General features: G+C 44.9%; 1 protein-coding gene and 1 long non-coding RNA gene across 8 annotated transcripts in view; one reads left to right on the top strand and one right to left on the bottom strand.

The window, feature by feature from the left end:
• LOC144807864 (uncharacterized) overlaps positions 1-27770 on the bottom strand; it is a 544498-nt gene that overhangs the window by 266826 nt on the left and 249902 nt on the right. For 2 of the 6 annotated variants that reach the window (XR_013606482.1, XR_013606489.1), the window contains one exon: positions 3430-3656. The exons of the other annotated variants lie outside the window; for them this stretch is intronic. This is a non-coding gene — a long non-coding RNA (uncharacterized LOC144807864). The remainder of the gene's footprint in view (positions 1-3429; positions 3657-27770) is intronic. 6 annotated transcript variants of the gene reach the window in all.
• The window catches only part of ETV6 (ETS variant transcription factor 6), a 299142-nt gene that overhangs the window by 240313 nt on the left and 31059 nt on the right, over positions 1-27770 (top strand). For both annotated transcript variants that reach the window (XM_078673411.1, XM_078673418.1), the window contains exon 7: positions 2917-3017. In XM_078673411.1, the coding sequence (XP_078529537.1) occupies positions 2917-3017 (101 nt within the window). The remainder of the gene's footprint in view (positions 1-2916; positions 3018-27770) is intronic.

Here is a 27770-nt window from a genome sequence, read left to right on the forward strand (position 1 = left end):
GATTCAAGCAAGCCTGGCTGAAGACGGCTGGAATGCCAGAAACCGGTCCTTGGAAGCTTGTTTCCGGTCCAGGGAAGGCATGGCTTGGCAGTTCGGGCTGGACTGTTCCCATGAGGCACAGGGTCAGACTGATTTGCATATAGCCATGTCTGAACTGGAGTGGCTGAGTGAACTAAAGAACGGTGATGGATTAAACCCAGATCTGTTGACTGGGTGTGAGTGTTTGATTGTTTCAGATGCTCCGTCCATCACCACCCCCTTTTTTACCATTTTATTTTAGCCAGACTTGCGCATTCTGTCATTGACCATTACTAAAAAGCACAAAACCTCTGTCCCCTCTTGCCCAAATACCACATAGACCTTTTTCTCCTTAACTTATGAATTAAACAAAAGTATTTTCATGTTCTTATTGTTACACAAGTGTGTAATGCTCAGTTGCAATAACTCTTGCGCAGGGCCAGAGTGGGAACCCAAAGCAGCCCTGGCTGCTTTTCTTGGACATGCCCCTGGGGGAGCGCTGCCTGGCCCTGGGTGGCTGGAAACACTTGCTTGCTGTTTTTGTTACTGGGGGCCAATATTGCAATACTGCTGCAAAACTGTCCCCTAGTAACAAAACCGGCCCCCACTGTTGCAAAACCGCCCCCACCCTTCCAGCCACCCTGGGGAAACACCAGATGCTCGGTATGGCCAGTCCGGCCTGCTCTTGCAGTTATCAAAAGTATACAGTGGCATTATGTGTTCTAGTTAGATGTGGATGGTATCTTTACAAATAAACGACTTGTGGCACAATCCTACTCGGGTAGTGTGACTAAAAAATGGAACTCCTTACCCCCGAACTAGGTATCCCCACCTCATTGCCGATCTTCAAAAAGGACTCGGAGCCCTTGGCCGACAAATACATTTTGGCCAGCTGTCCCATTAGCCAACCTCCCCTAAGATAATGTACCCAAAAGACTGAATCCAACTTCAATACTCCTGTCTCACCTTGCTGCTACTACTTTCACCACCTACCTCCTCTTCTAATCTGTATATAACGTGTGCTTTTGTAAGGACCAAAACAAGCAAATATCCCTTCGTTTCGACCTTCCCCCTTGTGCCTTTTGTAATTATTTTAACTAGTAACGCTTTGTAACTTTGTATCACTTGTAACGAAACCTGTTTTATTGTAAAGTGCTCTCACTCCTTAGGCAATGTCTGTACGATATAAAATGCATAAGTAAATATCTCCTTTAGGCTGATGCAATCCACGGCATTTCCCTACCCATATCCATTCTCAGACATTTAATCCTCCATCAAGCCTCTGCACATCTTTCTCCAAACAAATGAACCTCGTTGTGCGTCTTTTCCTACACAACTTGACAAAGGTCACTCCACGCCTGCATGTCGTACCCTCCGTTCTACAGTGCAGGGCATCCTTTAAAACAAGCCTGGTGCAACGTGCACATATATAACACATATATAACCGCCATGTACATTTTTCTTGGATTTCCAGCCTTTATTCAACCCTTTAGATTTGGTTGACCCGTACTATTGTTTATCACATTTCTTACGAGATTCAAAAACTTAAGATGTATTTTGGGGGGTTTTCTCTTTCCTTATCTATCAGACGCAGTAGCGATTGCCCCATTGATTTGCCAGTAGTTACTTCATGGTTGGATTCCTGCTCACCTGCAATGTTTCTGCACAACCTCTGATGTGTTTGGGTAAAAGTAATTCCTGGGCAAAGTGGCATGATGAGACCTGGCTCTAGCTGTGGCTACAAACCCATTAGAGCAGGTACAAAACATGTCTTTCCATGATGGTGTTCACAGGCTTTCCATACTTTATTTGCCTCTGCATCCTCTGGCTTGCCCATGAACCAAGACCATCGGCTGCCTACGGGCAGCCTGTGTCTTCAACTCCTTCTGTGGTATTGGCGTTTCACCTGTCTCGCCTCACACAGGTGACTGCTTTTTGCAAGCACTTTGCACTGCTATGAATTGTTTCCATACAATGCTGTGCGTGTCTTGCCCTATACAGATGTTAATTTGGCCTTTCTATATTTTTGTTTTTTTTTCTTACTCCTTTACAATCCTGGGATTTTCTGTGGGAGCCTGTATAACAAAAGCTTGTACAGGGGCCACCCCTACTCAGTGCTTACAGTTGTGGCCACAATGCTTTTTTTATCACTTGCAAGCTTCAATTTCTTGTGTGCCCTTGACGCCACAGTTAGGTTGATTCTCACTGCCAGACCAGTAGTCGAAGAATGTGTCAAATAAGTAATGACGCAGTAGAAGTAGAGATTGTAGCAGCAGAAGTAGAGATTGGTAGGCTTTGGTAAATTCAGTTGTCAATCTACACGGTTACTCCTCCCCCCTTTGAGGCCTGGTCTCAGTTCATCTCCCAAAACAATTAATGATAACAAAGGTGACTAGTGTCACCTTGCATCATACTACTAGTGGCATTCCAAGAATACCTTCCTTCATTTTTGTTCCATCACTTCCTTGCCTCTCTTTTCTCCCTACTTTTATTTCCTTCTCCTTTGGTAGCTATATCTTTCCAATCACTCACCTCTTCACTGTTTTTATTATTGAAATATTTTTCTCTTATCCACGGTCGTAAGTCCTACTGAATCTTATCACAAGAAGAATTTAAAACCTTTTCTCTTAATCAACACCCTTCAGTGTTTCATCTCTAAATCTTCCATCTCCTAAAGTCTCTCCTCATCTATATCTCCTTGTTGTGCAATTCTTCCCATGCTTCTACTCCCCGTCATCTTGGATCTTTCCCTTTTCCACTCTTATTTTTCTTACTTTTTCCTCATTTCCTCCTTTGTTTTACCTTCATTATTTATTTTTATTATTGTGTTTGAGTTTTGTCCATTACACGCTGTTCATAGTTTGTTTGAACTTCATGCATCTCTTCTTCATCCATCAGAACAGAACAAATATGACATATGAGAAGATGTCTAGGGCGTTGCGTCACTACTACAAACTTAACATTATCAGAAAAGAACCAGGACAAAGACTTCTGTTCAGGTAAGACTTTGAATCTGTTGCCTTACCCTCTTTAGTTTATAGGGAGCTCATACTTAAGCAGGCTGTAAAGTTACTTCTGAGAATTCTGAAAATCTTACATTATACACCAAGTTTACATGTACAAATGTTTGTGCCATTACTTTTCTCAGACAGATCTGCATATTACTAAATAGACATTTGAACCTTGAATGATAAAGAATACAGTCTGTGAGCAGGGAGTGCTGTGGGAGAAGCTGGGGGGGTTGCAAGTTAAAGATTTTAGCAATAATTTGGCCCCATTTTTTCAGAGGGGTTGCCCAATGTGATAAACACGGCAGAGCGTAAGCCCTTTCGTTACAGAGCATCTGATGTATATTTAAGCAATAGTATACCAATCAATCAGTCAGGCTTTTTGTAAAGCACGGCTACTCACCCGTAAGGGTTTCAAGCTGCTGAGTGGGGGAGGCGGGAATCTGCTGTCAGTCGAAGAGCCAGGTCTTGAAGTCCTTCCTGAATTGAGGCAGAGATGAAAATTGCCTGAAATGCAGAGGTAAGGAGTTCCAGGTCTTTGCAGCGAGGTAGGAGAAGGATCTTCCTACAGCAGTGGTCGTGCGGGTCCGTGGGATGGTGGCCAGGTGCCAATGGGCAGAGCATACATGTCTGGTGAGAGAGTGGAAGGAGAGGCGGTGGTTGAGGTATGCGGGTCCAGCGTTGTGGAGGGCTTTGTAGGCATGTGCGAGGACAATACAAGGTGGACTGCACTCCCAGGAAGTTAATGACTTGGGTGGAGTCTCAGGGACCAAGGTGTGAACCTCCTTCCCCCTTAGATAATATTGCCATTGTTATAAATGTAAATCAGACTCCTAAAATGTAGTGTGAAATTCTCAACATTGTTTGTTAGATTGAGAGTGTTTCAAGGTGTTATTTAGGTGAAGCCTACATGTTGTGTTTTGGTATGGCTCTGCCTTTTTTTCTATTGGATAGCAGTGTCTGGAATACCTGGTTGCCCCAGTATTGGAACTTTCATATATTCCCATAGCTTGTATCATTCCCCGTCGTCGGAATGGGAGTCTCGGTAACAAAAATAACATAGCAGCTGGTACAAAAGAGAAATAAAAAGGCCTAGGCCTCATTCCCTTTTGTAGCATATCCGCCTCTTTTTGTAAAAGAGACCAAAACTAAGCTTCAGGCAATCAGAGGAGCCTTACCCCATAGAACCCTCCTGAAGGAACCTCAGAGCCTCAGATTGTCTACCGCACGTTGTGGTTAGGGAGTCTCCTCTGAGCTCTGCTCATTTTCTACTCTTTTCTACTCTTTTGAGAGATTTTCTTCAACTTTTTTCTTCAGGATTGTTTAGGCCCCTTTCAAGTCATGTTCCACCTGTGGCAAGAAAATGTTATATGTAGAGGACAGGCATAAGGACTGTATATATTGCCTGTATCCTGATCATAAGGCTGCGGACTACAAGATCTGCCGCACCTTCTCTACAAAGACCCTCCGGGCCCGTGAAGGTCGCCTCCTTACTTGGCTCCAAAAATTGAAGTCCAGAAAAGAGACAGTATCAAGTGACAGTGAGGACTCTTCTTCAGCTACATCATCAAGAAGGTCAGTCAAAAGGGGTAGGGTTTTCCCTTCACCTTCTGTGGAGCGTCCAGTTAAGGCCTCAAACAAGACCCCCATGAGCCTGAGCGCCAAAGTCCTGTCAAATCTCCTCACCATGGTGTAAAGGAGAGGGAGGGACCATCTACACCTTTAGCAGTGGTGGAGACTGCTTCAACATTAAAAAAAAGTCTTCTCAGTCTTCTGAGAAGTCTGTGAAAAGCTCCAAGTCGTCGACGACGCAGCAGAAGACTCCGTCGACGAAGGCGTCTAAATCTAAGGTGACTAAAGTGGTGCCGTCGATGGCACAATTGTTGTCGACAGGATCGACGGCGATGAGGATGCCGACGAGAGTTTCGACGACGGTAGCGACTACGAGGATTTTGTCGACGATGGTGACTAAGACGGTGTCGTCGACGAGTGCTTTTTTTTTTTTTATAAAGACCTTTATTACAATACGTTAATCTTACACAGCCACGAGCCTACAACCCTGGGGCCGGCTGCAAATTGATAGACAGGACATAATGACGATTTATGCATACATTTCCAAATTCAATAATATGAGATCCGGCACCCTATCGCATAACTTGAGGTCTTAGATTTTTACAATTTTGTAAATGATCAACAGTGAACACAATAAAAAAAAAACAAATTAGCAACATAATTATGAGACTCTTACAAGCTAACTATCGCTCCAGTATAATGAAAGTGTATCATGGTGTGGATAGGCAGATGGGACTGAAAATTGCAGCCTTCCTATATAGCAGTTTGTGTGCATGAATCATTCCTCATCACCTACATTCAGTGTCAGTACATAGTCTGTGAGATAGCACCAAAAGTCCTTGGGCCTAGATTTTGCAGGCAGTTCTTCTTCGTAGGTCTGTAGCTTGTCTCTACAGCTGGACATATCCTTCAGCCATACAGATGTTTTGGGCACTTGTCTGCTGTGCCAGCACTTTGCGATCTGTCTCTTGGCTAACAGTAGTGATATTACACAAAATTTATGTCGGGTAGCTTTGAGTTGTGGTACGATACCCAGCAAGCAAGTGCGTATCGTGCATTCTATTTCTACCCCTACCATAGCGGTCAACGCAGCTACCACTTCTGTCCAATAATCATGAACCGCAGGACAGGACCATGCTAAATGTGTAAACCCTGCGCCGTCTACGTTACATCTCTTGCACCTGTCGTTATCCTGCAGTCCAAATTTGTACATCCGCGCAGGTGTGTAGCATGCCTGGTGCACAAACTTGTAGTGGATAATTCTTAAATTGTCATTGGGAGTGAGTATTTGCGTTAATGCACAGGTTTGCTGCCATTCCTTCTCCGACAGCGGTTCTACCAGTACCGTGTCCCATCTTGCCTTTGCCTTATCAGTGGTGTGCGGTATCTCAGCCTGTGCTGTGGTGTACAATCTAGATACCAGGTGTGACACATCCTGGGTTGTGATGATCAATTTTAACGTGTCTAGGCTATCGGGTTTAGTTGGGAACGTCGGATAATGTTCCTGCATAGCACGTTTCAATCTGTAGTACGTGAATTGAAACATGGGTGTTTTATTGTGTATGTATGTTAGGTCCTCTGCGTTCACAAATGAGCCCTCGTGAAACAGGTCACCCATTGTTCCAATGCCCACTCGGTGCAACAGAGACATTCCCACTTTTTCGCTCGTGACCGATAATGCCTGATGGTAATGTAGAGGCATTGCGGGTGCATATAATGGTGTCTTATGTGTTAACTGGCCCAATTTCCTCGATGCTTTAATGGTGGTGTCAACTGTGTTGATGTCTTGAGCATGTAGGGGCTGTCGAACATGAGACAGGATCGCCGTCCGTGGTATCGGCAACGCATCCCCCTCCTCAATAGCAGTGTGTATGAGGTACGGTATTTCGTGGTACCAATATGCTGCGTATTGTGCTTGAGCGCATAAGTAGTACAATGGGAAGTCTGGCACTCCAAAACCTCCCCGTATATACGGAAGCGTTAGTGTTTGGAGGTCCACACGTGCCTGTTTGCCAGCCCATATAAGTTTTAGTACCAGCGATGTCATACGGCGGAACACCTCGCTTGGAGGCGCAATAGGGATGTTATTAAAGAGGTACAATAGTTTAGGCAATATTTTCATCTTCACTATCGCTATACAATCCGCTAAGGACAAGGGCAGTTGTATCCAACGTGTTATCTTATCTTCCAATTTGGATATTGCTGGTCCATAGTTTGACCTGATAACCACTGCAGGATCCCTATGGTACATCACGCCCAGATATCTTATAGGTTCCGACTGCCACTCCAAGGGGTAATCAGTGTCATGAGGAGTCGTCATATCTGTCAGTGGGATGATGAAGGATTTGGACCAGTTGATGGCCAGACCTGAGTGTCCACCAAATTTTATATATTCACGCAATATTTGATTTAAATGTGTGTTGGGATCGCGGACATATAGTAGCATATCATCCGCGTATAGGGAGATATGTAATGGTCTAGATGGGAACTGTAGCGCCGACGGTTTGTAATTCTGTCGTACTATACAGTTGTCGACGAGTGCTTTAACGACTATGAGCATGGCGACGGCAGGATTGTCGACAGTCTCGTCGATGACGGTGTCGCCGATGCCCATCTCGTCATTGGTAGTCTGTCCGTCGATGGTGGCTCTTCCTTCGACGAAGGTTATACCATCACCTTCTCCGTCATCCACGGCACCGTCGACGATGCAATCGTCGACGGAGAGAATAACTATTTCCTTGAAAAGGATAACTCCGGACATGACGTCGCCAAGGAGGGTTACCCCCTTGCCTCCCGCTTTGTTACTAGAAGAATAAGAGGAAGATTCTGACGAGGAGGATCTAGACTCTTTTGGTTATACCCACAGTCCATCTCAGCAGCTGATTAAAAGTCAGGACACTGATTCTGAGGGCGAGTTTCTTCATGAATGTACTTACCATCATAATTACCAACGTCAAGAATCCGCAGGCGGATCTCCATAGTATGCTGCAGGACTATAAAAACAGGTCCTCTCATGTTATGACTCAGGCAGAGTTGGTCCCGGCAGTTCAAACTACGACTGCCCCTACAACTCCATTGATGATTTCTCCAGTGTTGCCAACTCCGGTGTTCTCTCAGCTTCCAACACGTGCTTTGGATATTCCTTTAACACTACTGGACGTACAGGATGATTCCTCGGATGAGGATCAGAATATTGATAACAGGCCTAATCAAGGCTTAGAATGGGATGAGTATGTGATCCCGGATCCCACATCGCCTAACCTAGATCCGGTGGATTCTCCCCCAGCGGATTTCGGGGGTTTCCATAAGCTGATGGAAAGAGCATCAAGCCGGTTCAAGCTGCCTATGCCTTCCGTACAGACGGAGTGTTTTCTCTATGACTTTAAAGAGTCCTATAGGAAGGTGACCCGATCTATACCCATTGTGGAGCACGTGTGGAATGAGGGTCTTAAGGCTATGAAAAACCCGGCTACTGTTATTCCAGTCCTGCCACGCCTGGAAAAGAAATATAAGGCGCCTGAAGATGGTCCAGCGTCCTTGACTGGACAACCTAAACCGGACTCTGTGACATCCCAGGCGGCACAGAGGAAGTCCCGCAACCCTTCGGCACCCCTTACAACTCCTCCTGATAAGTAGGGCAGGCGTCTTGATAACGCAGTGAAGAGGTTCTCGTCAATGGCTAGCCTGCTGGTGCGAGCGGAGAATGCTCTGGCGATATTGGGCAGGTATGATCGCCAATTGTGGTGTGACCTTTCACCTTATTTAGATCAACTTCCACAGGAGGCAAAAGGTGAAGCTAAGAAAATTCTGCAAGAAGGGGAAGCGACGTCGGCTGAGGTGATAGATTGTGCCATTGACATCGCCACTACAGTTTTTAGATCTTTGGCTGGAGCTGCAGTACTTCGTCTCCAGGGATGGCTCAGAGCGACATGGTTCAGGCCAGAGGTCCAGAATAAGATCTTGGACCTCCCCTTCGACGGAGAGGCATTATTCGGGAAACACATAGATGATGGGCTCCAAGAGATAAAGAAGGTTACAGAGACGGCTAGGTCCCTTGGTACGCTTCAGTACCGGCAAGCTCCTTTCAGGGGTGCCAGGGGCAGGAGTATCACGTCATACAGAGGCTCATTCCAGCAGCAAAGGTACTTGTCATATGGATCAACGTCGCAACAGTATCGGCAGCCCTATCATCAAAAACAAGGTCAAGACTCGACTTTCTCTAGATCGAATACCAGAGGGAAACAGAACCGCCAGGGACGTGATACGTCCAAGAAGCAATAGCTGCATTCTGACTCTGCCTGCTGTGCCCATCTCCATGACAACATCTGTTGGAGGCAGGGGGTCACAATACCTCCGCAACTGGTCTCAGATAACATCAGAGCGTTGGGTGCTCAACATAATTCGAAAGGGTCATACCTTGGAATTCACTCAAATCCAAACTTCCAAGCCCCCTGCTGCCATTCCATCAAAACATCTGCATCTCTTGCAGCTCGAAGTTCATCAGATGCTCCTGATGGGAGCTGTGGAGCTGGGTCCCTTATCTCAAAGAGGGAAAGGATTCTATTCCAGGTTCATCCTGGTGAAGAAGACGCTGGAGAAATGGCGCCCTATTTTAGACCTCAGGGAGCTAAACACCTATCTCATTTCCCAATCCTTTCGGATTGTTTCCCTTCAGGATATATTCCGTCTTGTCAATCCGGGGCATTTTATTGCCACTCTCGATCTCGAAGATGCGTAATTTCACATACCCATTCACCCTGCACACAGGAGGTTTCTACGATTTACAGGAGCCAAGAGCCACTTTCAATTCAGGGTTTTACCCTTCGGACTTCGCTCTGCCCCAAGAATCTTTACCAAGGTGCTGGCACCGGTGGCAGCTTTCCTACGGAAACATCACTTTCAGTTCTTCTCATACCTGGACGATTGGTTGCTGGAGGCCCCGTCCAGGGAGGCTGCAAGGGAAGCAGTCAACGCATGTACGAACCTATTCCAGAATTTGGGTCTTACTCTCAACAAGGAAAAATCATCTCTGATTCCGTCCAGGACAGCGTGTTTCCTGGGGGCCATCTTGGACTCAAATCTCAGCAAGGCTTTCCCATCCTTAGAAAGGCAGGAAAAACTGCGAACCATGGCACTGCTCTTGAGAAGAAGAAAGTGTCTTTCAGTACGCCGTTACAAATCCCTTCTGGGGGTGATCTCCTCATGCATCCCTCTAATCCCTCACTGCAGATTGCGGATGCGGCCTCTTCAAGAGCAGCTAGACAAACAGTGGAGGCAGGTTCACTGCTCATTCGACGACAAGGTGACAATTACTTTCGCAATGAAAAGAGCGGTCTTGTGGTGGACAAAACAGGAAAACCTTTCCCAAGGTCTATCCTTCGTAGGCAATCCGTCTCCTCAAGTGGTGACAACGGATGAGTCACTGGACGGCTGGGGTGCGGTGCTTCAGGATCTTCAAGTCAGCGGGCATTGGTTGCCCCAGCAAGGTCTTCTTCACATCAACCTCCTAGAACTCAGGGCTATAAAGCTAGCACTTCTAGCATTTCTTCCTCGACTGCAGGTGTCGGAGGTTCTCATCCGAACGGACAACACCACGGCCATGCACTACGTAAACAAGGAAGGGGGTACCAGGTCTCTTCCGTTGTCTCAAGAGCCCCAGGATATTTGGGAAGGGGCTATTCTTCACGGAATATCACTGCAGGCAGAACATCTACCAGGAGTCCTAAACGAAAAGGCAGACAGACTCAACAGGCTATCGCCAGTCAGTCACGAATGGGAACTGAACCAAGTGGAAGAGATTTTTCAACGGTGGGGCAAATCCTCAATAGATCTATTTGCCACCCCGACCAACAAGAAATGCAAGTCTTAGGCAAGCAGGCTTCACCATCAAGGGTCATCAGGGAATGCGTTTTCGATAGCTTGGTCAAGAGCATTTGTGTACGCCTTTCACCCCATTCCAATGATCCCGAGGCTTATCAGGAAGATCAAAATGGAACCGTGCAAGATGATCTGGATAGCTCCTGCGTGGCCGAGACAGTTCTGGTTCACAGAACTTCACCTTCTGTCACTCGTCCCTCCTCTTCCTTTGCGGACGATTCCGGATCTTCTCACGATGTCCCACGGACAGATTTGGCACCCGGATCCAGAGTCATTGCACCTGACTGCATGGCTCCTGAGCAGCGAGAATTCATGAACCTTCCCATCTCAAAGAAAATAAGAGAAGTTCTATCTCAAGCTAGAGCTCCTTTCACTAATAAAACTTACAGTTTAAAATGGAAAAGATTTTGCATTTGGTGCAGGAAGGAAAGTATTGACCCTTTCTCTTCTCAGCCTCATCAGCTTCTACCTTATCTTTTGTCTTTGGCTAAGACAGGATTGGCTCATTCATCCTTTAAATGTACACTTGGCAGCGATTTCTCGCTACAGACGCTCGGCATCTGGACCTTCTCTCTGGTCTTCAAGAATAATTAAACCATTTCTCAAGGGCTTGTTACGAGTCTACCCCCCCAGAGAGGCCTCCGCCTCCACATGGCATTTAAATTTAGTTCTCGCACAGCTCATGAAGGATCCCTTCGAACCAATTCATCGTGTAGACATAACATTTCTTTCATGGAAGTTGGCTCTCCTGCTTGCCCTCACATCAGCGAGATGCATTGGGGAATTGCAAGCTCTCACAATACAGGAACCTTTTCTCCAATTCAAGAGAAATACTGTGATTTTGAGGACTAACCAGAGGTCAATACCTAAAGTGCCTTCAGACTTTCACCTAAATGAACCAGTGATTCTCACGTCTTTCTTTCCTCAACCTTGCACACCAGCGGAGAGGTCACTTATTTCTCTGGATGTGCAGCGGTGCTTGAAATTTTATTTGGATCGCACCACAGGGTTTCGTAAATCTTCACAATTATTCCTTGCTTTTGGTGGTCCTCGCAAGGGCCTTCCACTTTCAAAGCAAGGTATTGCAAGATGGATTTCCAGTGCTATTATATATTGCCACTCAGCAGCGGGTAAGCCGCTGGACAGCAGGATAATAGCACACTCTACAAGATCCGTGGCTTCATCTACAGCTATCTTCGCGGGAGTACACATCAGAGACATTTGCGGAGCTGCGACTTGGAGCAGCGTGCACACCTTTACGAAACATTACTGCTTGAAATCCTTGACACAGGAAGACACAGCTGTGGGCCAGGCAGTCCTGAGGAACCTCTTTCACTAATTGGTGAGCTTTCCCTACTATCCCTCCTTACTTTTTTTTATGCACATTTTGTGTTTACTGTCGATACAAATTGTTATTTCAGTATATAATTTACTTCTGCTTTCATGATGTTACAGAGGCAATCATGTTTCTTTTTATGTCACAAAATGCGCTTTATTTCTTACTGCTAGCTACTCTGATACAAGCTATGGGAATCTATGAAAGTTCCAATACTGGGGCAAGAAAACAAGTTACTTACCTGTAACTTTGGTTCCCCAGTATTGGTAACTTTCATAGATTCCCATGCGCCCACACTCTCCTCCCATGGGAAAGCTCAGCCTACAGCAGATGTGGTTACTGTTGCACAATGGCTACGATAATCTGAGGCTCTGAGGTTCCTTCAGGAGGGTTCTATGGGGTGAGGCTCCTCTGATTGGCTGAGGCTTAGTTTTGGTCTCTTTTACAAAAAGAGGCAGATATGCTACAAAAGGGAATGAGGCCTAGGCCTTTTTCTTTCTCTTTTGTACCTACTGCTATGTTATTTTTGTTACCGAGACTCCCATTCCGACGACGAGGAATGATACAAGCTATGGGAATCTATGAAAGTGTTCTACACATCCACAAGGGACAAGGGTCTAAGGGACAGTTTACCGACCTCGCCAGATTTAATCCCCAATACCATTATATTCAATACATAAAAATCTAGAGGTCACACAAAAAAACCATTGAGAAAAAGAAAAAGAGAGAGACAAAACAACCATAAGCCATCCATCTAAGACCATTGCGAATCAGTCAGATTTCCATCAACTGCCACACATGGCGAGTGTCATCATTTGGATATCCTTCTTTCCTCACCACTCAACTTCTTCGACACAGTAAGAGATGATGTGGTATGAGTTTCGCATAGGTCTCTGTGACCTTTACATGAAGTAGCGAAAAAGAAGAAACCAGTAACCAGTAATATTACTGAATCTTCTGGTGTATCTAAAGGCTATCCACTAAATTGTGTGATGGAAAAGAATTAAGTGCAGTGCAAGTGACGTGGTGATCTAAAAAGGATATGTGGGAGAAAAACCTTTTATTCTAACAACTCTCACAAACCTAATAAAATAATTGCAGAAACAACATTAACTAAATATGTCGCTGCTTGTGAAAAAGTGGTCGACTAGTTTCAGCCGAAGAGGGCATGTAGCCCCGGATTTCTTCAGGATCTTTTCTGACTATAAGGTACTGCAAATGTGAAAACATACAATGAAAACATATAATTATGTGCTTGTCAGAGTACCTTCATATAGGCAGAGTGATTGTCACACCTAGAAGATAGAATTTGCACACATATAACATAAATCATAAGGATATATGGCAATAATGGATTGTTTACTCCTTTTCATTTATACACTAATCTCAACGGTTTATTTAATAAAAGACGAACAAGTCCACTCACCTGTCCTATATGAGGTATTAGTCCCACCTCACCCGGTAACCACTCAGGTGTGTGAGACCCCACCCTGTGAATAAGGTAAAAATGTTTTCAGGGGGGATCAAACTCTACAATGTTAGGAGTAGAATACAAAAACTTATGAATGAAACATCACTCTCTATCTCAACTCTGGAAGAACACATCCTCAAAAGGTAGCCTCATCCTGTGGCCAATCCCATACGCACCGCAGAGCCTAGCTTAAAGCTGTGTGTCTATAAGTGCTCCAGAGACAGCTTTACTGCTGATGTTAATATAGCACTCATGGAACCACTTGTAAATTCATTTTGGTGATTTTGAGTGTTCACTATACAGATAATGTCTCTATTTTCACTTGACAACACAGAGTAGTTGCTGCCTTTGCTCTTGTTAAAACGCTTGTGTCACATACATAGAATGACCTGTTGCGTGTCTTGTGATGTCTATCATGATTGAAATATATACAAAGGGTACCCTTTAGTCAGTTTAATACAGTGGCAAACCTTTACAATGGTTAAAGCCCTTGCTGCTGTTACGGGCAAGGCTTAACAATATTTCAGCATAACCACAAAGGAGGCTCTCAAAGATCAACCAGCAGCCAACCGCGCGCATTAGTACGAGCGCTAATGTCGCTATGCCTGTATAGACCCTCTCACCTCTCCCTCGGTGCCTCGGGCTCCACCTTAGTGCATTGGAGGTCCTGAGGCACCATCTTGTTTGTCCTTTTAGCCTGTCCACTAACCGCGACACACCCCTCTCAAGCGACGGACTACAGGTTGACGTCAGACGCGACGGTCCTGTAGTTCTATCGCTATTAGTGTTGTAATGTGTTCTTCGATGTTTTACAATTTTATGCTTATGCTGGTATCCTTGCGTCGGGAATTTAACCCACGAAATATTTAAGCATATAAATGATGTGCTAAAAGTAAATAATAAACAGCTCTATGCAGGAAATACCTTGTCATTCGATGTCTATTCTATTGGACAATAAAGTTTTGTTTTCTGCATCTACTTCCCGCGGAGCGTCACCCTCAAGAGACGGACTACAGGATGACGTCAAATGCGACGGTCCTGTAGTTCTATTGCTATTGCAATATGCTGTTGGATGTTTTGCAATTCTATGCTTTTGCTGGTATCCTTGCATCGTGAATTAGCTAAGCATGTCAATTATTATGTACTAAAAGTACCTAATAAATAGCTCTATGCATGAAATACCTTTGATATCTATTCTATTGGACAATAAAGTTTTGTTTTACTAGAAGTGAATCCTTCCTAATGTTATGTCGAAAATGCATTGTCCTTCATTAACTTGTATGTGAGACATTAAAGTTGTATTTAGGAACTCAATCCACGCTATCATAGGTCATATTTAGATTAACAGGGTTGGGACATAATAATTTTAAAGGTGTTCTTTCATAGTGCAGGACTGGAATTACGAGACTCATAACAGAAGTCTGTAGTGCTCAACATCATTCTTCTACTAAATGCTACCCAAATGTTGGAGATTTCTGGCAGCATTTGTAGATCTAACAACACATCTGTGCAATTGTCAATCTTAGTGCCCTTTATAGAAGCTACTCTGAGTTGTTAACTCCCATGTTGCTTCTATCTCTAGTTGGTTAGCGGGGCAGGGTTTTAGTTGGAATCCCAAGAGGAATTAATTGATTGGTACTGATTAGATGTCTCACAACATAGTCCACGGAATTGTGTCATTGAGGCCCTTGGTGTCACTGCCTAGTCTAAACACCCATGTTCGAGGCATATGAGCTGCAGGTTGCACACTGTGCAAAGATCGCCACCTAGTGTTGGGCCCGGATGTTTGCAGTTTGTTGTTGTCCTGAAAAGTTCTTTGGAAGTCACGAGATAGGTGACTCCTCCTTAGGACCACATTGCGCATGGGCATCGGCTCCATCCCCAGATTGTTTTTTTCCGCCATCGGGCTCGGATGTGTGTCCTGCGCTCCGGTTTGGAACCGAATTTCCTTCGGCACGCAATCCTCACCCAGTTCGACGGTATTGTTTCGATCGCGATCCACGACGCGATTCTCTACCAACTTCGAAGTCTTCGATTCCGGTCGTCGACGAAGGCCTTCGGGCCTACCTAGGTCTCACTTTCTGGCTCATGGAAAGGACGCCATTCAAGAAGTGTCCTCAATGTGGGTCGAAGTTTCCCCACACCGACCTACATGAGGTGTGCAACCTGTGCCTTTCACTGGAGCACGAGGCCAAAGACTGTTCAGCGTGTGCCTCATTCTGCTCCAAGAAGACCATTCGGGACCGACGAGCTCGGAGAACTATGGCTCGCTCGTCAGCTTCAATTCTCGACGACATCTTCGAAGAGGGCGTCGACGTGCCAGAACACCAGCACGCCGAGGAGAGTATCGGATCCTTAGATGCCGAATACTCCGACGTCGAGGAAGTCACTCCAGCTCAACGGGTCGTAAGACCGTAGACCCCCCCCCCCCCTTCCTCGACACCATCAAAAAGGCTTCGGTCACACCGGGCTCGGGTGCACACCGAGAGACTGCTTCCAACTCCCCGCCTTCGGGCCCGGCAAAGAAGCCCATAAAGCCTTCAGGCGGCTCGGGCTCTAGCCAGCCTACTTACGTTGCCGACCCAGTACCGACACCGAAGAAAAAGCATCTTCCTCTTCCACGTCGACCGTTGCTTCGACACCCAAGCACACGGCGCCGAAGACTGGCAGCGGTTCATCGGTGTTGAAACCGCACTCGGAGCCGAGTAAAAAATCAACCAAAGCTCCAGATTCACATGCCTTGGAGCCGAAAAAACTCTCGGAATCGAAAAAACAGGTTCTTGTAAAAGACACTTTGAAAGGGCACACTCCTAATCCAGCTACCGACTCGGTGCCTAAAAAACCTACGGAGCTGAAAATTTCGACGCCAAAGGATCACAGGAGCTTTTTACACCAGATCCACAACAAAAAACTCTCGTAAAGGATCCTGAAACTGGACAATTGACTCTCAGCTCCAAGAAGAGACCACTTGAGGCACCAGCACCTCCTCCCCCTGCAAAGGAGAGAGACATTGCAACCTCTCCATTAAGGGTCCCTTCTCCTCCACCTCCCCATACTGTTCCTACTCCTACACCACCGCCACCACAGCACTCACCTACACCATCTCCTAATACAGACGATGATGTACACACAGATTCTGATTATGAAGGTGGGGGTGCACATTACCCAGCACAGGCTAATAGTTCCCCTCAGTCACCTAATCCATGGGATGATTACAACACCCCTGATGTGCCTTACGTCCCAAAAGATGATGTCTTCCCTTCCAGACCTTCCCCACCAGAGGACACCATAGGTTTTAACCTGCTAGTCCAGAGGGCTGCACAATAACATGGGTTGGACTTACACACCGATGCAGTGGAGGAAGACTTCCTGTTAGACACTTTTGACAAAACACAAAGATCTACTGCCATCTTACCAATGCTTAAGGGCGTCATCAAGCACGCAACAGAGGTTTTTAAAGACCCCGTTAGAGCTAGGGTCCTCAATCCCCGCATTGAGAAAAAATATAAAGCTGCCCCTGCAGACCCAGTTTATATTAAAGGCACGGCACAATTCGATTCTTTAGTGGTATCCAATGCACGTAAACGTGCTAATTCCCAAACAGGTGAAGCCTCACCACCAGACAAAGAATCTAAACTCCTTGACGCCTCTGGCAAAAGAACGGCGGCACAAGCAGCTAACATCTGGCGCATTGCCAACACCCAAGCCTTGCTGGCAAGATACGACAGGGCACAATATGCCGAACTAGAGTCCCTAATGCAGCCCCTATCAGACAAATACAAAAACAGGGCTAATGAACTTATACAGGAAGGTAAAAATATTACTAATACTTCCATCCGTTGTGCCCTAGACGCTGCAGATACTGCCTCAAGGGCAATCAATACCAGCACCTTACTATGTAGACATGCCTGGCTACGTATTTCAGGTTTTAAACCTGAGGTGCAAAACTCCATTCTTAATCAGCCATTTGATGAGACCCACTTATTTGGCCCAAATGTTGACGTGTCTTTAGAAAAAATGAAGAAAGACACCGACACAGCTAAATCTATGGGAGCCTTGCAGCAGCAAGCTCCCAGACGTTCTTTTCGTCGCTCATCGTACAGAGGTTACTCCTCAGAAAGTCCCTCCTCTTCCTACAAAACCCCTGGCCAATCCACATTCACCAAGGGCTACCAGAGAGGGGGTTACAGGGGTAACAACAACAAAGGCAGAGGCAAGAACAACACCTCCTGCTCTGCCTCCACACCTACCCAATGACTTTCCTCCCCTTCCCCCCCCAACATTCCACTCCTGTGTGGGGAAGACTCCAACAATTCCTGCCTGGGTGGATAAACATCACATCCGACAGGTTGGTGCAACAAATTATTCACTCAGGTTACTGTCTAGAATTAACATCTACCCCCCCAAACATACCACCCAAACAGCGTCCAATGTCACAAAAACATTGGTCACTGTTAAAGCAAGAAGTAGTTTCTCTGCTAGAAAAAAAGTGCAATAGAACTAGTTCCTCTGCACCAGCAAAACAAGGGGGTTTACTCTCTATACTTTCTAATCCCAAAGAAGGACGGCTCTCTAAGGCCTATTTTAGACCGCTAAACATATACATACAGTCAGACCATTTTCACATGGTCACACTCCAGCAAGTCCTTCCTCTCTTGTCACAAGACGACTTCCTGGCTACTCTAGACCTCAAGGACGCATACTTCCACATTCCCATTCACAAAGCTCACAGGAAGTATCTCAGATTTGTAATAGACGGGCAGCACTACCAATTCAAAGTACTCCCATTCGGAGTCACAACAGCACCTAGGGTGCTTGGCAGTGGTGGCAGCCCATCTACGAAGACAGCACATCCATGTCTTCCCGTACCTCGACGACTGGCTCATAAAAGCCAGCTCACACAATCAGTGCGTAAAACACACTCATGCCACCATCCAGCTGCTCCACAACTTGGGGTTTACAATAAACCACACCAAGTCTCATCTACAGCCATCCAAAGTACAACAGTACCTAGGTGCCACAATAAACACCTCAACAGCGCTAGCTTATCCCACCCCAGCAAAGATAGGCAGCATGCAAAATCTCCTAACAAAGTTTCAGCTACAACACTCCCTTCCAGCACGATTGTTCATGCAACTCATAGGAATGATGGCCTCTTGCATCTTTATAGTACCCCATGCAAGACTTCAAATGCGTTCGCTACAAGAGTGCTTATTACGTCAATGGAACCAGGCTCAAGGTCACTTAACAGACCTAGTGTTGGTAGACGGTCGGACTCATCGCTCTCTGCAGTGGTGGAACACCAAAAACCTTTCCAAGGGACAACCGTTCCTAGAGCCAGTTCCCCAGATAATCTTAACTGCGGACACATCGCTCTCCGGCTGGGGAGCCCACCTGCTGCAACACACCATGCAAGGCAGGTGGACACCGCAACAAAAATTACTCCACAGTATTCCTTGCACTAAAAGCTTTCCAGAAGCAAGTAGCAAACAAAGCTGTGTTAGTCCGCACAGACAACATGACAGCAAAATATTACATACAGAAGCAAGGAGGCACGCACTCCCTGCAACTATCTCAACTAGCACAGGACATATGGAGGTGGGCTATACCTCAGAACATATTCCTTCTAGCCCAACATGTCCCAGGAGTACAGAATACTATAGTAGATCTGTTAAGTCGCCAAACACAACAGACCCACGAGTGGGAACTTCATATGCAAGTTCTTCAGCCATTCTTTCAGATGTGGGGACAACCTCAGATCGACCTGTTTGCCACCCAAAAAAACGCAAAATGCCCAAGCTTCGCCGCCAGATATCCACACCCACTGTCCAAAGGCAATGCGATATGGATGAATTGGTCAAACAAATTTGCGTACGCTTTTCCACCTCTTCCACTCATGCCACTGGTAGTACGCAAACTACAGCAGCATTCTCTGACCCTCATCCTAGTTGCTCCAACGTGGGCAAGACAACCGTGGTACACAACACTGCTACAACTGTCTGTGGTACCACACCAAAAATTACACCTGTCTCCACACCTCTTAACACAGAACCATTGAGAAATCAGACACCCGGACCCAGCTCAGCTCAACTTGGCGATCTGGCTCCTGAAGTCCTAGAATTTGGGTATCTAAACCTTCCTCCAGACTGCATGAACGTTATTAAAGAAGCTAGACGTCCTACCACTAGGGCATGTTACGCAGCCAAGTGGTAACGATTTGCGATATATTGTCACGACAACAACATTAATCCCTTAGAAGTGACTATACAACACCTCATAGGTTACATACTACATCTTCAAAGATGTAACTTAGCCTATACGTCTATTAGACTACATCTTGCTGCAATAGCAGCATATCTGCAAAACAGACAACATCTATCCCTGTTCAGAGTGCCTGCTATTAAAGCCTTTATGGAAGGCCTTAAAAGAATAATTCCTCCCAGAGTACCACCTTCACCTGTATGGAATTTAAACGTTGTTTTAACATGGAAAGTTGCGTTCCTAGTAGCTATTACTTCCCTGCGCAGAGTTAGTGAACTACAAGCACTAACCATTCAAGAACCCTTTTTGCAAATGCATCGAAATAAGGTCGTTCTGCGTACCAATCCAAAATTTCTGCCTAAAGTCATTTCTCCATCAATCTCAATCAATCTGTGGAACTGCCCGTTTTCTTCTCGCAACCACAGTCCGTAGCAGAAAGAGCTCTTCACACATTAGATGTCAAAAGAGCGTTGCTATACTACATAGAAAGAACACAACCCTTTCGCAAGACAAAACCACTTTTTGTGTCTTTCTCACCACCACACAAGGGCAATCCCATTTCAAAATCTGGGATAGCTAGATGGATTGTCAAATGCATACAGATTTGCTACCACAAAGCTAAACGTACGCTATCTGTTCCTCCTAAAGCCCACTCTACCCGAAAGATAGGGGCTTCAATGGCATTTTTAGGGAACATTCCCCTAGATGACATCTGCAAAGCAGCTACATGGGCTACACCGCACACATTCACAAAACACTATTGTGTGGATGTGCAAACAAAACAACAAGCTAATGTGGGCCAGGCTGTTCTCAAAACATTATTCCAAACTACTGCAACAGATAGGGGTGGTCGCCGCTAAGAGTGGGTACTGCTATACAATCTATGCACAGTGTGCAATCTGCAGCTCATATGCCTTGAACAGAAAATGCTACTTACCAGTATGCATCTGTTCTTGGCATGTAGAGCTGCAGAGTTGCACACGCCCACCCGCCTCCCCGGCTACCCTTGTCTGTTCCAGTATTATCCTAATTAGATACAAATTACATGGGCATCCTTCCTTTCTTGCAAAGCTCCATCATTTCCCTAATGGCGAAAAACAATCTGGGGATGGAGCCGATGCCCATGCGCAATGTGGTCCTAAGGAGGATGCACCTATCTCGACTTCCAAAGAACTTTTCAGGACAACAACAAATTGCAAACATCCGGGCCCAACACTAGGTGGCGATCTATGCACAGTGTGCAACTCTGCATCTCCAGTCAAAGCTCTAAGAGCAAGTTATTTGTGTGGAAGGTTGCTGTAATGCCTTTTCTTGTTGGAACACAGGTGGTTAGAGCCTAAGACTGTAAAAACCCCACTGGGACGGTTGACCTTTGTGAATATATTCAACACACTTACTAACGGTATTCAGAAATGTATACGCAAAAACTGGCGTTTCTTGAATACGAGTAAGGAGAAGATTCCGATGCCAATCTTTGCTTTGAAAAGAGGCCACAGCTTATGGGACAGCTTAATACATACGCGTCCCAGACAACAAGAATCAAGAGGAACTGGTACCCTGTGGAATATGCCACCTGTCCATGGTCATTTCCAATGTGGAGGATGCACCATTTGTCCACAAACCAGTCAAACCCAAACAGTGGACATTGGATCGTCGAGACCATGGGTTCAGACTGTTTTCACCAACTGTAACAGTGACAATCTTGTCTATTTGATCAAGTGCCTGTGTGGGTATCACTATGTCGGTATGACTACCCAAAAGGTGAAGCAACGAATGCTAGAGTATGAAAGCACCTTTCGTTGGAGAAAGACCAACACAAAATTAACGAGACATTTCGTTGAATTCACCCACTCATCTGATGGCTTTTTCTGGACAGTGTTAGAGAAACCCTACATACCACCACATGTGAGCGACAGAGCCAAGTGATTCTTTAATAGAGAACAGAAATGGGTGTTTAGACTAGGCAGTGACACCAAGGGCTTCAATGACACAATTCCGTGGACTATGTTGTGAGACATCTAATCAGTACCAATCAATCAATTCCTCTTGGGATTCCAACTAAAACCCTGCCCCGCTAACCAACTAGAGATAGAAGCAACATGTGAGTTAACAACTCAGAGTAGCTTCCATAAAGGGCACTAAGATTGACAATTGCACAGATGTGTTGTTAGATCTACCAATGCTGCCAGAAATCTAATTATATTTTGAACCGAATACCAACATTGGGGTAGCATTTAGTAGAAGAATGGTGTTGAGCAATACAGACTACTGTTATGAGTCTCGTAATTCCAGTCCTGCACTATGAAAGAACACCTTTGAAATTATTATGTTCCACAAGGTTAATCTAAATATGACCTATGATAGCATGGATCGAGTTCCTAAATACAACTTTAATGTCACACATACAAGTTAATGAAGGACAATGCATTTTCGACATAACATTAGGAAGGGTTCACTTCTAGTAAAACAAAACTTTATTGTCCAATAGAATAGATATCAAAGGTATTTCCTACATAGAGCTATTTATTAGGCACTTTTAGTACATAATAATTGACATGCTTAGCTAATTCACAATGCAAGGATACCAGCAAAAGCATAGAATTGCAAAACATCCAATAGCATATTGCAATAGCGATAGAACTACAGGACAGTCGCGTTTGACGTCATCCTGTAGTCCGTCGTTTGAAGGTGACGCTCCGCGGGGAGTGGACGCAGAAAACAAAACTTTACTGTCCAATAGAATAGACATCGAATGACAGCGTATTTCCTGCATAGAGCTGTTTAATATTTACTTTTAGCACATAATTTATATGCTTAAATATTTCGCGGGTTAAATTCCCGACGCAAGGATACTAGCAAAAGCATAGAATTGTAACACATCGAAGAACACATTACAACACTAATAGCGATAGAACTACAGGACCGTCGCGTCTGACGTCATTCTGTAGTCCGTCGCTTGAGAGGGGCGTGTCGCGGTTAGTGGACGAGCTAAAAGGACAAACAAGATGGTGCCTCGGGACCTCCCATGCACTAAGGTGGAGCCCGAGGCACCGACTGAGAGGTGAGAGCGTCTATACAGGCGTAGTGACATTAGCGCTCGTACTAATGCGCGCGGTTGGCTGCTGGTTGATCTTTGAGAGCCTCCTTTGTGGTTCTGTTGAAATATGGTAAAGCCTTGCGCGTAACAGCAGTGAGGGCTTTAACCATTGTAAAGGTGGGTCCGTTCAGATGTTTGCCCTTGTATTAAACTGACTAAAGGGTATCCTTTGTATATATTTCGATCGTGATAGACATCACAAGACACGCTACAGGTCATTCTATATACGTGACACAAGCGTTTTTACAGGAGCAAAGGCAGCAACTAGTCTGTGTTGTCAAGTGAAAATAGAGACATTATCTGTATAGTGAACACTCAAGGTCACCACAATGAATTTACAAGTGGTTCCATCAGTGCTATATTAACATCAGCAGTAACGCTGTCTCTGGAGCACTTATAGACACACAGCTTTAAGCGAGACTCTGCGGAGTCTATGGGATTGGCCACAGGATGTGGCTACCTTTTGAGGATGTGTTCTTCCAGAGTTGAGATCGAGAGTGATGTTTCATACATACATTTTTGTATTCTACTCCTTACATTGTAGAGTTTGATCCCCCCTGAAAACATTTTTACCTTATTCACAGGGCGGGGTCTCACACACCTGAGTGGTTACCGGGTGAGGTGGGGCTAATACCTCATAGGACAGGTGAGTGGACCTGTTCTTCTTCTTTTATTAAATAAACCGTTGAGATTAGTGTATAAATGAAAATGAGTAAAAAATCCATTATTGCCATGTATCCTTATGATATGTTATATGTGTGCACATTCTATCTTCTAGGTTTGACAATCACTCTGCCTATATGAAGGTAATATGACAAGCACATAATTATATGTTTTCATTGTATGTTTTCACATATGCAGTAGCTTATTGTCAGAAAAGGTCCTAAAGAAACCCGGGGCTACATGCCCTCTATGGCTTAAACTAGTCGACCACTTTTTCACAAGCAGTGACATATTTGGTTTATGTCGTTTCTGCAATTATTTTATTAGGTTTGTGAGAGTTGTTAGAATAAAAGGTTTTTCTCCCACATATCCTTTTTAGATCACCACGTCACTGGCACTGCACTTAATTCTTTTCCATCACACAATTTAGTGGATAGCCTTTAGATACACCAGAAGATTCAGTAATATTACTGGTTACTGGTTTCTTCTTTTTTGCTACTTCATGTAAAGGTCACAGAGACCGATGCGAAACTCATACCACATCATCTCTTACTGTGTTGAAGAGGTTGAGTGGTGAGGAAAGAAGGATAACCAAATGATTACACTGGCGATGTGTGGCAGTTGATGGAAATCTGACTGATTCGCAATGGTCTTAGATGGATGGCTTATGGTTGTTTTGTCTCTTTCTCTTTTTCTCAATGGTTTTATTGTGACCTCCAGATTTTTATGTATTGAATCTATGAAAGTTACCAATACTGGGGAACCAAAGTTACAGGTAAGTAACTTCTTTTCCTGGGTCATAAAAAGAGCATTTAGGAAGGAGGATAACTTATGAATTAAATGAAACTTCAAAAGCACAAACGTGCGCCTTACCACTACATTTTCGTAACAGATATAGTCCTAGCACAGTGTCTGAGATATTACAAACTAGAATAACTGCATAAATTAGCAAAGTAGAAATGTTTTGATGGTCTCCCTAAAGCTGACATGAGAGGCAAAACCGATCATGCTCGTAGGAAGGTAGTTGGAAATTTTTATAATTTTTGTTAGGGCTTGTTTTAGGTCTGAGAGGATTACACCTTGTGAAAAATGTTGACTGCAAGGATTTGATAACTGTCTGATGTTTCTTAGGGGATTTTCTCACGGACATTAACCTTAGTGGCCCAGAAGCTAAGATGAGGACACGTTTTCTATAAATTGGCAAATATCATTCTTATCCTTGTGAGAAAATATGTCGGATTTGCTGAGTAATACATCTACTTTCAAAAGCAGCCGCAGTTTGTGAGCTGATATCCCTGTGTTCTATTACAGCTTCACCACACAGTTCTAACAATAACTGGAAAACATTAATATACATAAGAAATGTGAGTCACCCCTAAAAGGCATGTTGCTGTAATTGAAACTGTAGAAGGGAAAGCATTTCCAATGGAGGACAGACACTGCAGTAAATGAACAAAATGAGTGTTTTCATTTTTTATCGAAATTATATTTAGTGCTCCAAAAAGAGTTTTCACGGACTGAACGGTGTGAAGGTCTTGTTCCTCCCATTAGCCACTAGATACAAATATTTCCTATTTTTATAAATTGGTGTTGGATTTTTATTGCGCATTGTGGGCTAGATGTAGGCAAATACTATTTACCGATTCTAAAATACCTAATTTTACCGATGCAGTATTTTAGAAAGGGTAAATGGTATGTAGGTATTCATTCGGTAATTTTTAACAAATCGGTAAAATTCGGTAAATACCGATTTGGCGTTTACCGAATCGGTATTCCCCATTCATTCCTATGGGCCTCCAGGCCCATAGGAATGAATGGGGAATACCGATACAGGAAAATACCGAATCGGTAAGAGGGGGAAGCCCTACAAGGGTGGCAGGGTGTCACATTGACACCCTGTTGCACCCCTGAATAGTGCATGGGTGCACATGTGGCACACATAAATGCCCTAAGGACATGTATGTCTGCCACATGGCACTGTTAAAAAAGCACAAAATTGCTTTTTTAACGGTTTTCGTTATTTACCACCAACATGTAGTTGGTGGTAAATATCGAATCCTTACAAGTGAAAAGCACTCACTTGAGTGCTTCCTACATTTCAGATTTGGTAATTTACCGAATCGGTATTTAAGAATTCGGTAATTTACCGATTCCTTAAATTACTGATTTGGTAAATTAACGAATCTGAAATGTAGCCACCTACATCTCAAATGCCTAATACCAGTCGGTAACGGCCGAAATTCTGTAATTTCGTCCGTTAGCGACCGGTATTAGGCTTCCTACATCTGGCCCTGTGTCTTAATTATTTACTGAAATGGTGTTTTAAATGCTTTACATACCTGTTTTTGGAGTTAAGCTTGCCTGCTCGGTAGCCAAGCTACCAAGGGTTGAGCACAGGAATAATTTTCTAAGACCTATTCTGAGCCCTATACTGTGTTAGTGGCCTTATTGCCAGTGGCAGATAGACATTTGCCCCTACTAATAATCTACTTTCTAACAGTAATTAATTAAAATATATTTGAAATAGTCAACACTGTGAATCAGACAGGACAATTGGGCAACTACTTTAAAACACAGTGAAAACTGTCAAGCACTGTGTGATCTTCTCAGACTAAGAACAACTTTAAATATGTCCTGCCAAAACCTAGAAAGAAATGGTTTTTGGGGACTCTTACATTTGAGAAACTTTTGGCACCAGAAATTAGAACAAGCCATGTTCGAGGCATATGAGCTGCAGATTGCACACTATGCATAGATTGCCACCTAGTGTTGGGCCTGGATGTTTGCAGTTTGTTTTGTTGTAGAAAAGTCTTTGGAAGTCACGGGATAGGTGACTCCTCCTTTGGATGATACTGTGCATGGTCATCGGCTCCATCCCCAGATTGTTTTTTCCGCCACCGGGCTCGGATGTGTTTCCAGCGCTCCGTGTTGAAACCGAACTCCTTCGGCGCGCAATCCTCACCAACTTTCAGAAAATAAGTTTCGAACCCTTTTCCACTCAACGCTATTCTTCAACGTCGAATACTTCGATTCCGGTCGTCGTCGACGGCCTTTGGGCCTAACTAGGCCTCAACTCCAGCTCATTGAAAGGACGCCATTCAAAAAGTGTCCTCAATGTGGGTCGAAGTTTCCCCACACCGACCTTCATGAGGTGTGTAACCTCTGCCTTTCTTCGGAGCACAAGGCAAAGGACTGTTCAGCTTGTGCCTCTTTCCGCCCAAAAAGACTATCCGGGACCGAAGAGCGAGAAGAACAATAGCTCGATCTTCAACTTCCATTCCGGACGACATCTTTGAGGAAGGCGTCAACGTCCCAGAACAACAAGACGTCGACAGCGGTTCCGAACAGGAATAAATGATTCGGATGTCGAGGACATCACTCCAGTGCAGCGGGTTGTAAGTAAGACCGTCGACCCCGACCCTTCCTTGACACCCCCAAAGAAGGCCCCGGTTACACCCTCGCGCTCAGGTGCACACCGACACTCCGCTTCTACTGACCCACCTTTGGGCCTGGCTAAGAAGCTAATTAAGCCTTCAGGCGACTCTGGCTCGAGTCAGCCTTCGCATGGTGTCGGCGCCAACTTACCGGCACCGAAAAAGACATCGACACCGGCTACGCCGACGTCCAAACCATCAGCACCGAAACCCAGGTCGGAACCAAGCAAAGCTTCGGATTCCAAAAAACCACCAGAAACGAACAAACCATCGGATCCAAAGAAACAGTCGGATCCAAAAACAACACCCAACCCGAAAAAACCTTCGGAACCGAAAAAACTCCTGCTTCCCCGACAAAGGACATTGTCAAAAAACCAAAGCAAGCCGCTTCAGTGCTGAAACCTTCTCCAGCACCAAAAGATCGGGCTTCGGCAGAAGACTTACCTTATCCCGACCCTGCTCAAAAGACTCTGGCTAGAGACCCAATCACTGGACAGTTGATTTTGGCCTTAAAGAAGCGACCACTGGACAATCCAGCTCCAGCTCCAGCTCCGCATGCAAAGAAGGAGGACATGGCTGCCTCGCCTTTAAGACTGCCTTCCCCTTCTCCTCCACCTATGCCATCACCACATGCTCCCATACCACAGCATTCCCCAGTATCCTCTATAGACCATAGGGATGATAGCTTTGATGATATGGGGGTAACATGCCTGATCCAGCCACACCTACAGGATCACTTGACCCATGGGATGATTATACCACTCCAGATGTCCCCAATGTCCCTCAGGATGACTTATACCCCTCAAGGCCTTCCCCACCAGAAGACACTATAGGGTTTAACAAATTGATACACAGGGCTGCACAATATCATGGGGTAGACATACATACAGACCCTGTAGACGAAGACTTCCTGATGGATACCTTTGATAACGCACAAAGGTCTATATCCATTTTACCAATGCTTAAGGGAGTAATAAAACACGCTTCTGAAGTCTTCAAAGACCCAGTCAGAACTCGAGTCATTAACCCTCGT

Source organism: Lissotriton helveticus, chromosome 1_1, assembly GCF_964261635.1.
Source record: "Lissotriton helveticus chromosome 1_1, aLisHel1.1, whole genome shotgun sequence".
In the NCBI taxonomy this organism is placed as follows: domain Eukaryota; kingdom Metazoa; phylum Chordata; class Amphibia; order Caudata; family Salamandridae; genus Lissotriton; species Lissotriton helveticus.